Below are 13,545 nucleotides of genomic sequence, written 5' to 3'. Positions count from 1 at the left end.
CATGTCTAAAGAAAAGATTCTATACTACCTGGACTATCATAGCAACTGGAGGCTGCCTCCCCCTCATTTTATCTCGCTAAAAAGTCAGTGTTTCTTATTCCTGTATTCCTTATTACTTCATCTCACAAATGGGGGGGACACTGCCACAGTAGCCCAGGAGGGTTGGGGGAGGAGGGAAGCGGGAAGCAATGGGTGGGGTTGTTGCAGTAGCACCCCCTAGAATGGCATGCAGCTCATCATTTCTGCGGGATCTCTGAGGCTCTGACACAGAGCAGCTGTGCTCTCTAGTTCTCTAGTACACTTGCCCTATATTCTAGGTAGGACTGACTCTATTTTTAGACAAAACATAAAGAAGGGAATGACCCTGGGAGTCATTCCCATTTTTTGTCCATGCGCCCCTGGCCGATCTCACCGAGGCCAGCCAGGAGCACCCATGAGAGCAGCAGACAGCACAAAAGGATTGATAACCGTCATCGCCTATTTCCAAATGCAAACGGTGCAGAATGACTGATAACCATCATCTCATCGCCAGTTTACAATGGCAGACAGTGCAGTAGGGATGGTAACCGTCTCTGCTACCTTGCAAAGGCAAATGAATGCTGCTGTGTAGCACTGCAGTATCGCGTCTGTCAGCAGCAGCCAGTACACATACGGTGACAGTGACAAAAGGCAAAATGGGCTCCATGGTTGCCATGGTATGGCATCTACCAGGGGAATCCAGGGGAAAAAGGGCATGAAATGATTGTCTGCCGTTGCTTTCACGGAGGAAGGACTGAGTGACGACATTTATCCAGAATCAACTGTGACACTGTTTTTGTCCCATCATGCATTGGGATCTCAACCCAGAATTCCAATGGGGGGGGGAGACTGCTGCAGGAACTATGGGATAGCTACGGGATAGCTACCCATAGTGCAACGCTCCGGAAATCGACACTAGCCTTGGTACATGGATGCACACTGCCAAACTAATGTGCTTAGTGTGGCTGCGTGCACTCGAGTTTATACAATCTGTTTTACAAAACTGGTTTCTGTAAAATCAGAATAATCCTGTAGTGTAGACATACCCTTAGATCGATTACCCCCGCCCCCAGTGTAGACCAGGCCTTAGAGTAGGAGCCCCTTTGGTTTAAAAGAAGGAATGTCCAGCCAACATCTCCCCTTGTCTCTGAATTTACTGTCTCCCCTGCTCCCATGTCTATAATAACTTGAACCTCTTGGTTTCTGGGAAACACTGCAAAACCCATCAATTTACTTTGGCTTTGGTGGAGAAGGAAAGCTATGTCTATTACTTTTTATTGACTGTGTTTTTAAAGATCTGTCAGAAGTGCCTAGAGCATGGGGGAGGATTTTAGCTATATTTCAGTTTAGCTATATATTTATGTATATTAAGATTTTAACAAAGAAATAGATTGTAAGACTGTTTGAAGTCCTCGCTTTAATTATGGAGGCTCTGGTCTTGACTCCAAAATTAAGGTTGAGTTCTGTTTTGCACTTAAAGCAGCATTTGTTCTGTATAACAAATATAGCATGCCCGTCTCAAATCTGCAGCACTTGGAGTACAGAATTAATTTCATGAGAATCTACAAGAAAATCTGTTTTGAGTTTAAAAAAAAACAAACAGCAATTTGAAAACTATGTTCTTCAAGAAATCTACCATTTAATCTGAGGCCAGGAGCATTAAAATGTCTTCATTGCTTTATGGTAAGCTGAGCATCTCCCACTGATGTCGCTTCTGCTGGTGTAACTTATGTAGCTCAGAGAGGTGTTGGTTTTTTTCACACCCCGAGCGATGTAAATTATACTGACAAAAGTGCTAGTGTAGACATAGCCTTAATCTTAACATTGTTCTTTGCTTGATTGTTTATTTAGATTACACGTGAATTTACATATTTACACATGCTATAGACAGGATTCATTTAAAATATTCCATTGAGTAGATCATAGTAGCAATTTGGTTCCTTTAAGTAGTTAGGTAGCTTTTACATATTCTGATGTAAACTTTGCAAATGACCTAAGTGAAAGAACTGTTAAGTGTCCTCCAAATGCTGTGGGTAAACAAATGTTAATAGAAAATGCCTTGGTTCGCAGAGAATTGATTTGTGTATGTTGTATACAATATGAACTAGATTTTTTTTTTTGCTGAATTTTTTTCTTTAGATGTTCTTCCAAAAGCTGAGTCACATCTGAATGAAATCAGAAATACGATATTTGCTCAACTTCAACCCCAGCTTAAGTGTGAATTGGGTAAGTAATTACTAAGCGATTTAGTCTTTATTTTCCAGTTCTATAAATGCAAAGACTGCTGTTGTCAATACTTAAAATGCATTCCATAAGAAAGTCAATACAACCAACTTGCTGATGTAGTTAATTGTTGGTATCTTTCACACTCCATCACTTAATGAGCAGCTGTTTGATGATATCTTGTCTCTGTTGCCTTCTTTCCTATAGTGCCTATACCTACGGGCCCACAGGAATCATTCTGCTAAGTGTATGCAGAGATGAAAAACACTTGTGGTTGTGCAAAGGGCAGCAGAAATTTAATTTGCAAAAGGCAAAGCCTGTTTCTTGTAGGACTAGAACACTTATGCATCTTTTGAGAGTGGGGAGATCTTTGTGTAAACACTTAAGTTCCTACAAATGTAATTTTTGGCAGTGGGGGACAAGTGAGAATAGTATATAACATACATACTTGTATCTATGTAGAAGACAATTATAACTTCAAGACCTTAAAAATGCTTTTTCATTGCGACCGGCGGTTGTCATTCTGCAACGTACTCTGCTTCAGTGGAATGGCCTCCAGGGACTTGCTGTAGGGTTAATTATACTTAACGACAGTGACTGCTGCTGATTGGGAGTGGTAATTCTATTAGTACTTGAGACTGAAAGTGCAGCAGACTGTCAAAAAAAGCACTGAAATTGACTATACATAGTACTGTCAAATTCACGAAGTAACCACACTGAGAAGTAGCAAAATCTTTTCCTCTGATATTTTAGTTACAGTAATTTTAGAGCTTTTGACTGGAAAAAAAAAAAAACTGGAAAGAAATGGGGTGGGGAAGAAGTGTGATGAGGGTGACAAATACAGGTGACATGATACAAGATGGGCACATAAATTTAAACAAGCAAATTTAAAATATGAGAACAGATACTCGGATAACCTAGGGCCCCTGGGAGATCTGGTGGTAGAGCATGGAACTTTCCATAAGACATGGAAACCTAGTAAAAGTAATTTACTGCAAAAAAAAAAAAAAAAAAAAAAAGAGCTGCAGTGGTTTTATGAAAGCTTACGTTTCATGAGAGCCACAGCTACAGCAGAACAGCATGTGCATAGAGGCTGCTAGATCCTTTTCCCTGATTCTCCAGTTGTACAGAACTGTTGATGAATGCTATTTAGGGTGCTCTGCAGTAGAAAGCAGGCAGAGCAGCAAAGTTCTCCCCATTCTACGCTTCGTGTGGCTTCACAGCCTCTTATCCTCCAGAAAGTGCTTGCAGCAACTTGGCTTAAATTAGCAAATTGTCAACAATTGCAAATGTTCATTATTTTTTCATAAAATTGGAAATAAAATTCAGAGTTAAGGCTGTGGCCTTGGCTACACTTGCAAGTTGCAGCACTGGTGAGGGGGTTACAGCGCTGCAACTTACACGGTGTCCATACTTACAAAGCTCAGCCAGAGCTGCAACTTCCTGTCTGCAGCGCTGGCTGTGCACCTGGTCTGCTACGGGTGTAGCGAATCCAGCGCTGGTGATGCAGCGCTGGTCATCAGGTGTGGACACTCACCAGCGCTGTAATTGGCCTCCAGGGTATTAGCAGGTATCCCAGCATACCTTTTCAGCCTCTCTGGTCATCGTTTCGCACTCCGCTGCCCTGGGCGCGCTGGAGAACCATAGAGAAATACCCCTTCCGATTAATGTACCCTGGAATGCCAGGTGGGTGGATGTGCCAAATAGGATATCGCGCTCCCATCTATTGCCCCTCCCACAGTTAGGAAAAACCCATTTGTGCAAACCCATCCACAATGTCCTGCAATTCCTCAGTCCACGTTCTTCTTAGGCAGGATGCATAATGGCCCTGCAAACTTGCTCACCACTATTCAATATGGTCGACTTTCCCTCCACAAACGCGTTTGCGACCAGCGATCAGACTGTCATGGACTGTTGTCAGCTTCCAGACTGCAATACCACCCGCTTTCTCCATGACAGGCCAGCTCTCAGTCTCGTGTCCTTGCGCTGCGGGTGTGGGGCGAGCTCATGCACGCAAGTCCCGTGAAAGTGGCTTTCTCATTCCTACAAGCTTCTTGCCAAGCCACTGAATCGTCATCCCAGCTTGGATGACCGACTGTGACTCCCACCACTCAAGTGCTTGTTTCCTCGAGCCAAACGGCGGGTCCACGAGGGTGCTGAGCACGTCCGTTACTGCCACAAGCATTTAGTGTCAGGCGCGTCAGTCGAACTATTTCATCATCTTGAGCTCTCCTCCACTGTCACTTTGTAAGAGCATAAGCGAATAGCTCGACTGCCAAGTACGTGATGTCGCTGGCAACATTTCATCAGAAAAGTCCTCAGAGCTCTGGGCTCCATTTTCTCTACTGAAATCACGCGGCAACTCATCATGGCACCAAAACGCTCAAAAGGGAAGCGACTTGCAGCACGGGCGTGCTCGGAACAGGAAGCGGAAATGCACCCGCACCCTTCCACCCCTTCCCACAACCCACTGCGCCCAAAATGGCGATGATTGGATGCTCTGTGGCGGAATAGTGCCACAATGCACCACTCTCCCAGCAGCGCTGCAGATGTCTCTGCAAGTGTGGACACACTGCAGCGCTGGTCGCTGTCAGTGTGGACACACTGCAGCGCTGGCCCTACACAGCTGTACGACCACAGCTGTAACTACCAGCGCTGCAAAAATGTAAGTGTAGCCATGGCCTGTGTGTTACATGTGAAGAGCATAATTCAGACTTGTGCAAATTCTCATTTTTCTCCATTCAGCTGATCTCCATTTTCTTCAGAGTTTAAAGTTTAAGGGGGTTGTATTATTCTTTTGGTAACCATAACTTCATGGATACAGCTATTCCAGTCATATCTCATTTACTGTGGGGATGAGATTATAGCCTTGCCAGTTGACATAGCATTCTAAGGTATAATCCTGTCTTCCCTCTTTTTTTTGTGTAGTTGCAAACATTAACTTTTTTTGTCTTCTGTGAAGGTAAGAAGGAAAGTCCAGTATTTGCATTCCCTCTGCTTTTACGAAAGGATCCCCAAGTCGAGACACTTTTCCTGCATTCTTTTTCATGGATGTTTGAATGTTTACATTGTGGCTACAGCCACCAAGACAGGTTAGGTTTTTACCTAAGCCGCATTTATTTGTATGTATTATTGTATTTTCAGTCTTCACTTAATACATATTTTCTTCAAACCACTGTTGTGCACAAAGTGTGTATATTTGGTAGGAGAGGAAGAGTTGTGATGGTGAAGTTATCTGGTCATCATTTTAAAAAGCCAGCATTTGTCAGCAGTTTCCAAGTGGTGTATGGTGTAATGGCTAATGACACAATAGTATCCTATGTGTAAAAAAGAGAAATAACTGGTAATTCTGTTGTCAAATGCTGACTTTTTGATGTTGACCACTGTAAATCTCACACGCTGCTGCTGATCTAATGAATAGCATGCCAGAACTGACCAATAAATAGGTATGTCTTTCAGGGTTAAATAGAATAAATTCATTTAAATTGCATAAAGTCAGAAATGTAAATCTGATCCTTATTCACATAATTGGAAAATGTAAGTGTCTTCTACTCCTTGGTGTTTTAAAATGTTAGTAGGCAGGTGTGGTGAGGTTCCTCCAGGTCATCTAAATGGCAATTGTATTTAGTGTTACACGTCAGAGTGTCCTGAATGGTTATGCACTATGAAAAACATGTTCAGGAATTTCTTTAAAGCCATGTTTCACTTGAGTATAAAAAATTGACATTCAAAGTGGCGAACAGATGAGTGGCAGAAAATACATTGTTCCATTTTGTTATAGTCTGTATAAAGTATTACTGATTGATATTGATTGGCAGATTCAGGCAAATTCAGTTTATATTAAGCCACTGGCAGTGCCAGGGACCTCAGTGGGATTGTGCCAGGTGTAAGTCGACACTGCATGTAGCTTGTTAATTTGTGACTTCTTTCTGGTAAATGCTAGTGCTTTTTTTGAGTATCTCAGGTAGACAACTGATCAGATTTTATTTTTCTTCATTCCAGATGTAGGAAGACACTAACAACATTTACAAATATAATCCCTGACTGGCACCCACTTAATGCTATTCATATCGCTCCATGTAATAATTGTAATGATAAATCTCAAAGAAGAAAAATGATTTTGGAAAAGTAAGTTTGAAACACTTGAGATCTTGAATATAAAATAGAGTATTATCGTGTAGATTTAAACACTAAACTTAATGTCAGTGTTCTGTCACCTTTTTGACGTGTTCAGCAAGTTTCCACTAAATGTTTAAGTACCCAGTTTTGAGATCATTCTGAAAATTCTCAGGGATGTTGTTGTTAGAAATCTTTAATATATGTGGAGTATTTTTGTTCAATTTAACACACTAAGCAGACATTTCATTTGAGCCAAGTTGCCAGAGCATCTGGTATTGAGGGATGATAAAACTATCACCTTTTATAATGTTTGGTGTTTTAGTCTGAATTGTGGTAGTCAGCCTTTCAGGTTTGGCAGAACTGTCTTCTTCTGTCTTTTGTCCCAAAACAACATTTTCTGTGTAGGTTTTTTCCCCTCATAGCAAATTAAGCTATAAGATGATACCTCTATTTCTCTAACAGACGTTTTGGAGCATGAGCTTTCGTGGGTGAATACCCACTTCGTCAGATGCATGTCGTATTCACCCACGAAAGCTCATGCTCCAAAATGTCTGTTAGTCTATAAGGTGCCACAGGATTCTTTGCTGCTTTTCCAGACTAACACGGCTACCTCTCTATTTCTCTAAAAGCTTATTTCGAAGTGGAATTGTGTGTTAAAATTGGAGTGCCATGTTGCTGTGAGTCCCAGCCATTTGTGTATAATTTGTAAAGCAATCTTAGATTAATAAACAGCGGTAGAACAGTAATGCACTGAGCTAACTACTATTCTCAAAATGTATTGCTTGTAATTTCATTAATAGCTTGAGCCACTGTTTTATTCCAATAAGATGCTTTGTATCTTTATCATAGAGTACCCTCAATATTTATGATACATTTCGTAGAAGGTTTGCCACATAATGAGCTGAAGAACTATTCCTTTCAATTTGAAAATGATTTCTACCAAATAACAGCTGTTATTCAGTATCAACAAGATCCAGAACACTTCAAAACCTGGGTTTTGAATTCTGACGGTAACTATTACAACTTTATTATCATCATCATAGATTAAGCTGCCTCTGTTACTAATTTTGGGGTTATCATAATCACTGTAATATCGTAAGGTTTTCTTTTGTGTATAATCTAAATTAGGTATTAAATATTTGCAAATATGTTTACATTCTTTGGTCTTTTTTAAAAAACTGATTTGACTAACTCAGTAATTTGCTGTCATACTTAGTGATAACTTCATTGGAAAAAGTCAATTGGATATGATCATTTTCTCATCAAACTTTGGTAAAATTACAAGAAACATAATCTGAGAGCACAGTTCTTTTGGACATTCAGATTACATGGGTATTGTCAGCTGCCTCCTGAACGCCCCCTTGTGACAAGAGTTTGCTGTGCAGGTGCCCTGCCTTAATTTCTCTCATTGATTCCTCAAACTCAAAACAACCCAAACGCTTCCCTTCTGGAGGTAAAATTTATTCAGTCCTCTGGGTACACACTGGTCCTCCAGGCCCACCCCAGTTGAGTGTCTCTCTCTTCCCCCATCTTAGGTAGGGAGTCCCCAGCTCTCCTTCCTGGAGATGGGTCCTCAGTCAGCAGTCATTCCCAGGCTTTACCTGGCTGGAGTTCAGCTTCCTGGCTTTGACTTCTCAACTTCCTCAGTGTCAGGGTCTTCAATGCCAAAGCCTTTTTCACTTGCTATAGTCTGATGCAGCTTCCTGAGCTTCCCCCTTCTGTGTTTTATAGTGCAGTCACATGATCTCTCCCAGGTGTAGCTCCTTCAGTAATCAAGGTTGGCTGATCCTAGGCCTCCAGCCCTTAAGGGGCAAGCTACCCTGTTACAGATACCAGATGTGTCTCTTCATGGGAAAAGCAAGTTCCCATGAGACTTGCAGTGCTGTCAATACTCAGTTTCTTCCTCCTCCTGAATTTTGCAATTCTTTTAAGAGTAACTAGAAAGTTGCTGTTTTGATTTGTTGAACTATAGAGTACAACCCAGAAGGAACTGCCAAAATTCAAAGAGAAAAAATAGTTGAGATTATTTTGGTCTTCATGGAAACCTGCTTCCATGGAGGGAGAGAGAAGCGATCATCATTTTAATCAAAACCTCCTGGTCAGCTGAAAAGTTGTCTACTTAAATTGAACTGCCAGAGTTGCTTGAAGAAAAGAGGATGAGAAACATCCCATTAACTGTCAATAAATGTAGGATATGTCTGCATAACAAAAGCTGTCCACAGGCTAGCCTGCCTAAACTAGCTTGAATCCAGCTCATGTGGGTAACAGTAACGATGAAGGCAGCTCAGGGTATGTCCAGACTACCCACCATATCGGCGGGTAGCGATCAATTTATCGGGGATAGCTATATCGCGTCTCATCTAGATGTGATATATCGATCCCCAAATGCGCTCCCCGTCGACTCCGGAACTCCACCGGAACAAGCGGCGGTAGCAGAGTCGCGGGGGAGCTGCAGACGTCAAGCCTGCGCACGTCAAGCCCGCACAGTGAGGACGGGAGGTAAGTCAGGATAAGATACTTCGACTTCAGCTACAGTATTCCCGTAGCTAAAGTTGCGTATCTTACATCGACACCCCCCACAGTGTAGACCAGGCCTCAGTGTGCACTTCAGTGCAGGTTGTACAAGTTGGGCATAGCCCCTGGGTACGTACTCCTCTCACTAGCCCACCCTGAAGCTCATGTTGTGCTTTTTCCAGTACTGTTGTTATCCATGCTAGCTGGATTCAAACCAGCTAGCCTGTACACAGCTTTTGCTGTGTAGACTACGCAACACGTACACCTAGGGTATCTCTTTAGAATCCTTACTAAAAACAACATTGTAATAATTTTGTAACTGTTGGGATGGTTGGGAGGGAATTATCTATATGATCAGTTTCTCCCTTAAGCCCCTTCCCCACATCTTTATGAAAAATAATTCCCCAAATTAACTCTTAATGAGAGAGGTCTGTATGTCATGTCTGTCCAGATAATCTCAAACAGGATGTGAGTATCACTATCTAGGCCAAGAGCATCAGTGTGGCTAAGGAAAAGGACCATCTTGGTCATGTTACTAGGACCTAATAGTGAATTCTGTTGTTGCAACTGGCCTAGTTGCAGAGTGAAAGACTCTTAACTTTTCTTTGGGGAAAGTGATGGAACAAAGAAATCAACTTTGTTCTCCAGGGTCTATGAGGCATTGTCACTTAACTGTCCATAAAATGGGTGTTTTGAGACTCAAAAAGAATGGCCACTGTGCATCTTTGATCCTCTAACTTATTCTTTTTTTCCAGAAACTTGGCTTGAATGCAATGACATCAAAGGTCCATATTGTGAAAGACGTGAGAGATTTGAAGTTCCTGTTTCAGAGATTCACATTGTCATCTGGGAAAGGAAAGCATCCCAAGTGCCAGATAAAATTTGCTCACAAGTCCAAAGTGTAAAATCTGAAAATCTTCCTCTTAATGATGCACAGTCAAGTTCTTCTCTAGTGTCAAATTGTGAAGGTGATAATGCCGTAGACAAAATAACTCCAGTATGTTACAAAAAGGAGATTGTGGGCATTCCTGCTAATGAACAACAAAAAGTGGCCAGAGAGAATGAAAATAGCTTGCTTTCTGGCTTAGAAAATTTGGCAGATGATGATATTATAACTCTGACACTTGTAGAAATTCAAGTTGATTCTGAAGGTAAACCACTGGACAATGGACAGATAGTGGGAAATAACCTAATTGCTGAAACAGGCTTGCTGAAAGAGCAAGGGTTAGCTTGTTCAGATCAAACTCCATGTACAGACAATGTTTGTAGTCAGACTACCTCCAGCAACATGTGCACACCGTCTGAAAATGCCTGTATGTCCTCACATCCCGGACAGTTGAATCTAGCGCATACTCCATCTGCTGTTCCCACAAACAATTGTAGTGACTCGTCCATGCCATCACACACTCAAGAGGCAGAGGCCAAAGCTAGCCCAGTCAACACTGAGAATATCCTGTTTAATCCAGAACTCTTGCAGAATAAGAAATTACCATTAATGGAGAACGTTACGCAGAAATCATCTAACACCAGAAACACAAGCAAAACTGAAGCAGACTCTCAGGCTGCAACTTTGTCTGCTACCAATAATTCCTCCCAGTCTTTGCATAAAGATCAAAAGAAAGGATTTGTAGGAAGTTGGGTAAAGGGGTTATTAAGCAAACATAATACCTTCATGCCTTCAAGTGCCTTAACCCATCATAAGAAAAGTTACAAAAATCCTTCTTTACTAGGAGCTACTGACTTACATCTCCCTAATAAGGGGGCAGCTAATTTTGGTGGCTTTCAAGCCAAAGGTACATGCAAAACAACTGAGGGGGCACCTAAATCATCTGTTTGTCAAGGTGGAAATCTTTCTTCTTTGTTAACAAACATCACTGGTCCTTCTGCAAATGCTCGTCTACCTGCAGTAAACCCTGTAGTGGATGGTCCAACTTTGAATAAGTCTGGAAGCTCATTGGGCACCTGGAGTAAAGTAATTCAGCCCAACAACCCCATCTTTAATTCCAAACCTAGCCATGGGGAAAATGGACATCACAAATCTGATGTGAAGGATCAAGAATCAAATGCCAAAACTCACAAACTTCGTTTAAAACTGCTTAAAAAACTGAAGGCTAAAAAGAACAAGTTGGCCTCACTTGATAGGCTGGCAAAGACTCAGATGTGTAATGGAAGCTCTCCAAACAGAGATGTAGAAGATCTCTTACACTTTGGATCTCATCATGAAAGTGAATCGGTACAGAACTTACTGAAGGAATTACAGTATCAAATTGATGCTGCAGATAGTGAATCTGTATATAATACAAACTCCAATATGTTATTATGCAGTAGCCAGAGCAATGCAGAGTTTTTAGCAGACTTATTGTCTCCTACTTCCATTGTTGCTTCTTCGGAGCTTCCAAAAGATGAGTGTAGATATTTGGAAATGGTGGACAGCAATACTGCAACACCCATGCATAGTGAGAGAACCAACCTCACATGCGTCACTGTGGCAAGCGAAGACCATAATTATTACAGTCCTGTAAAAGAAAGCAAGTATGAAGGTAACACAGACTCACTAATAAACAAATCCTGCTTGAAAAGACTTTCCTTTGAAAGCCCCACAAAGGAAGATATCCTTGAAGACCTGTTCTCCCCTGCAGTGTTGAGCTCAATAGCAAGCGACATAGATTTACCTCATTTTGATGAAACTCTGTTTGAAACTTGAATTGCTGTAATATTTGTTTTTAACACTTGAGAATTTTGTATATCAACTTTCACACAAAGTACTATTAAATTATATTTTCAAACTAGTTTATTTGCACACTGGCTGTACTTGAACGTTGAAAATCTGAAGTATTTGTCTCTTAAATTTCATTGTAGCTGTTGAATAAGATTTTTAGTCTTTAACTTTTCCAATTAAATAAGTGAGAGAGTTGATCTTTCACAATCTTTTAGTGAACGTTAATCTTTTTTTCCCCTGGTTCAATGGGCATTTTTGTGTTTAATTTCAGAAAAGTGAAAATAAAATATTGTTTTCTGGACCACAGGAGTAATACCTATAAATTACTGGATTATTTTTAAAACTATCCAGATTCCTGTTGTCTGTTTTAAATAGTAGGCAAAATTAATGTAACATTTCAAGGGTGTTCTGCAGAATTCCTTTACCATTTTCACAGCTGCTGTTTGACAAATCTACCTATGTAAATACTACTCAAATTCAGCTGGAAAGGGGGATTTGAAAGCCAAGACTTCCCCTTATAAGGTGATAGTGCATCCTAGGGCTTACCTTCTGGGTAAACAAGAGCATAATAGTGCACACCTTATTTGGGGCAATTAAAGTAGATAGGGTTTGGCCATGAATTTGCAGCACCAAATAAGATTTAACACATGGTATCAAATTTTAATGGTTGTATATAACACTTAAAATATCCTTGTGAGTTGATATAAAAAAACTTCTGCAAATCTACTTACCAGATAATTATGCTTTCTAAGGAATTATCTTTTAAATGAGGAATCACTTCTCTCATCACTGACTTTTCCTGGCTAGATCTGTATGCTTCTGCCTGTACAGGAGAGAAAACAGGATGAGGAAGAGGGGAGGTTAGTTGGGGGAGAGGGAGTGGAGGAAGATGGAGACAATCAGTAAGAAGGAAGAAAATAAGTTTTTCATTTTGATTTGTTTGATTCTTATTGCCACTAATGGGAGTCATACATTCTTACACACTGAACTGAGGCTATTCCATTCCCTAATTTGGTCAGCTGTATGTTTTTCAGACATGAAAAATAAAAATTTAACAATTTTTTAGTAATACCCTAAACACGACATTCATTGTATTCCTGAACACAGATTCATAGCATTTAAGGGAAGAAGGGCCCATTTTATATACAGGAGCTCAGACTAGAATATCTCAAGCCCTTAAATTTTACCCAGTTACCCTGTACTGAGCCCAATAACTTGTTTGACTAAAAAATAACCTGTTTACTAAAGCATGTTCCCTAGAAAGGCATCCAGTTTCCAGCGAGAGAGAATCTATCCCTACTTCCCATGCGTGTTGTTCCAATGTTAATCACACTCACTGCTATATTGCATCTAATATGAATTTGTCTGACTTCAGCTTTTAGCCACTGGTTCTTGTTTTGCCTTTCTCCACTAGATTAAGGAGCCTGTTAGTACCTGGTATTTTTTCCCCATGAAGATACTTGAGGATTCAAATCACCTCTCAGTTTTTTTGCTAAACTAAACATTGAGCTCTTTTAAGTCTTAGTGTAAAGCATTTTCTCCAGACTAAGCTTTTTTTTATGGCTCTTTCATGCACCCCTCAAGTTTTCAATGTACTTGTTGAAATGCAGACACCAGAACTGTTTGCACTATTACAGTATCATCTGTAAACATCTTGCCAGTGCTGTATACAGAGGTAGAATCACCTCATGCTTCTACTCCTATTTATACGTCCTAGCAGTGTGGTAGCACTTTTTGCATTACAGTGGCAGCTTACATTGAGTTTCTTGTCTACTATGCTCCCTAAATCCTCTTCATGTTTCCCGGTGAGTAGGTATGGCCTGCTTTCCTTTTCCTACATGTATAACTTTGCATTTGGTTGTACTAAAACACAGACAATTTTGTTTGAATGGTTTCAGACCATTCTCTGACTGCCTTTTCTATTAGAGCTGGAGATCCTGCTTATTCCACTG

At 40.8% G+C, this 13,545-nt stretch overlaps 1 protein-coding gene across 1 annotated transcript in view; it reads left to right on the top strand.

Annotated features, from left to right (window-relative positions):
* Positions 1-11,663, top strand: part of USPL1 (ubiquitin specific peptidase like 1) — a 31,286-nt gene extending 19,623 nt beyond the window's left edge. Inside the window, exons 7-11 of the mRNA XM_075065928.1 lie at positions 2,158-2,244; positions 5,204-5,333; positions 6,244-6,369; positions 7,210-7,370; positions 9,630-11,663. Coding sequence (XP_074922029.1) covers positions 2,158-2,187 — 30 coding nt within the window. The 3' untranslated portion in view covers positions 2,188-2,244; positions 5,204-5,333; positions 6,244-6,369; positions 7,210-7,370; positions 9,630-11,663. The remainder of the gene's footprint in view (positions 1-2,157; positions 2,245-5,203; positions 5,334-6,243; positions 6,370-7,209; positions 7,371-9,629) is intronic.
* Positions 11,664-13,545: the final 1,882 nt, after the last annotated feature.

The sequence above is a fragment of the Chelonoidis abingdonii genome, chromosome 1 (assembly GCF_003597395.2).
Source record: "Chelonoidis abingdonii isolate Lonesome George chromosome 1, CheloAbing_2.0, whole genome shotgun sequence".
NCBI classification, from domain to species: domain Eukaryota; kingdom Metazoa; phylum Chordata; order Testudines; family Testudinidae; genus Chelonoidis; species Chelonoidis abingdonii.
This window is presented reverse-complemented; position numbering and strand designations above follow the sequence as displayed.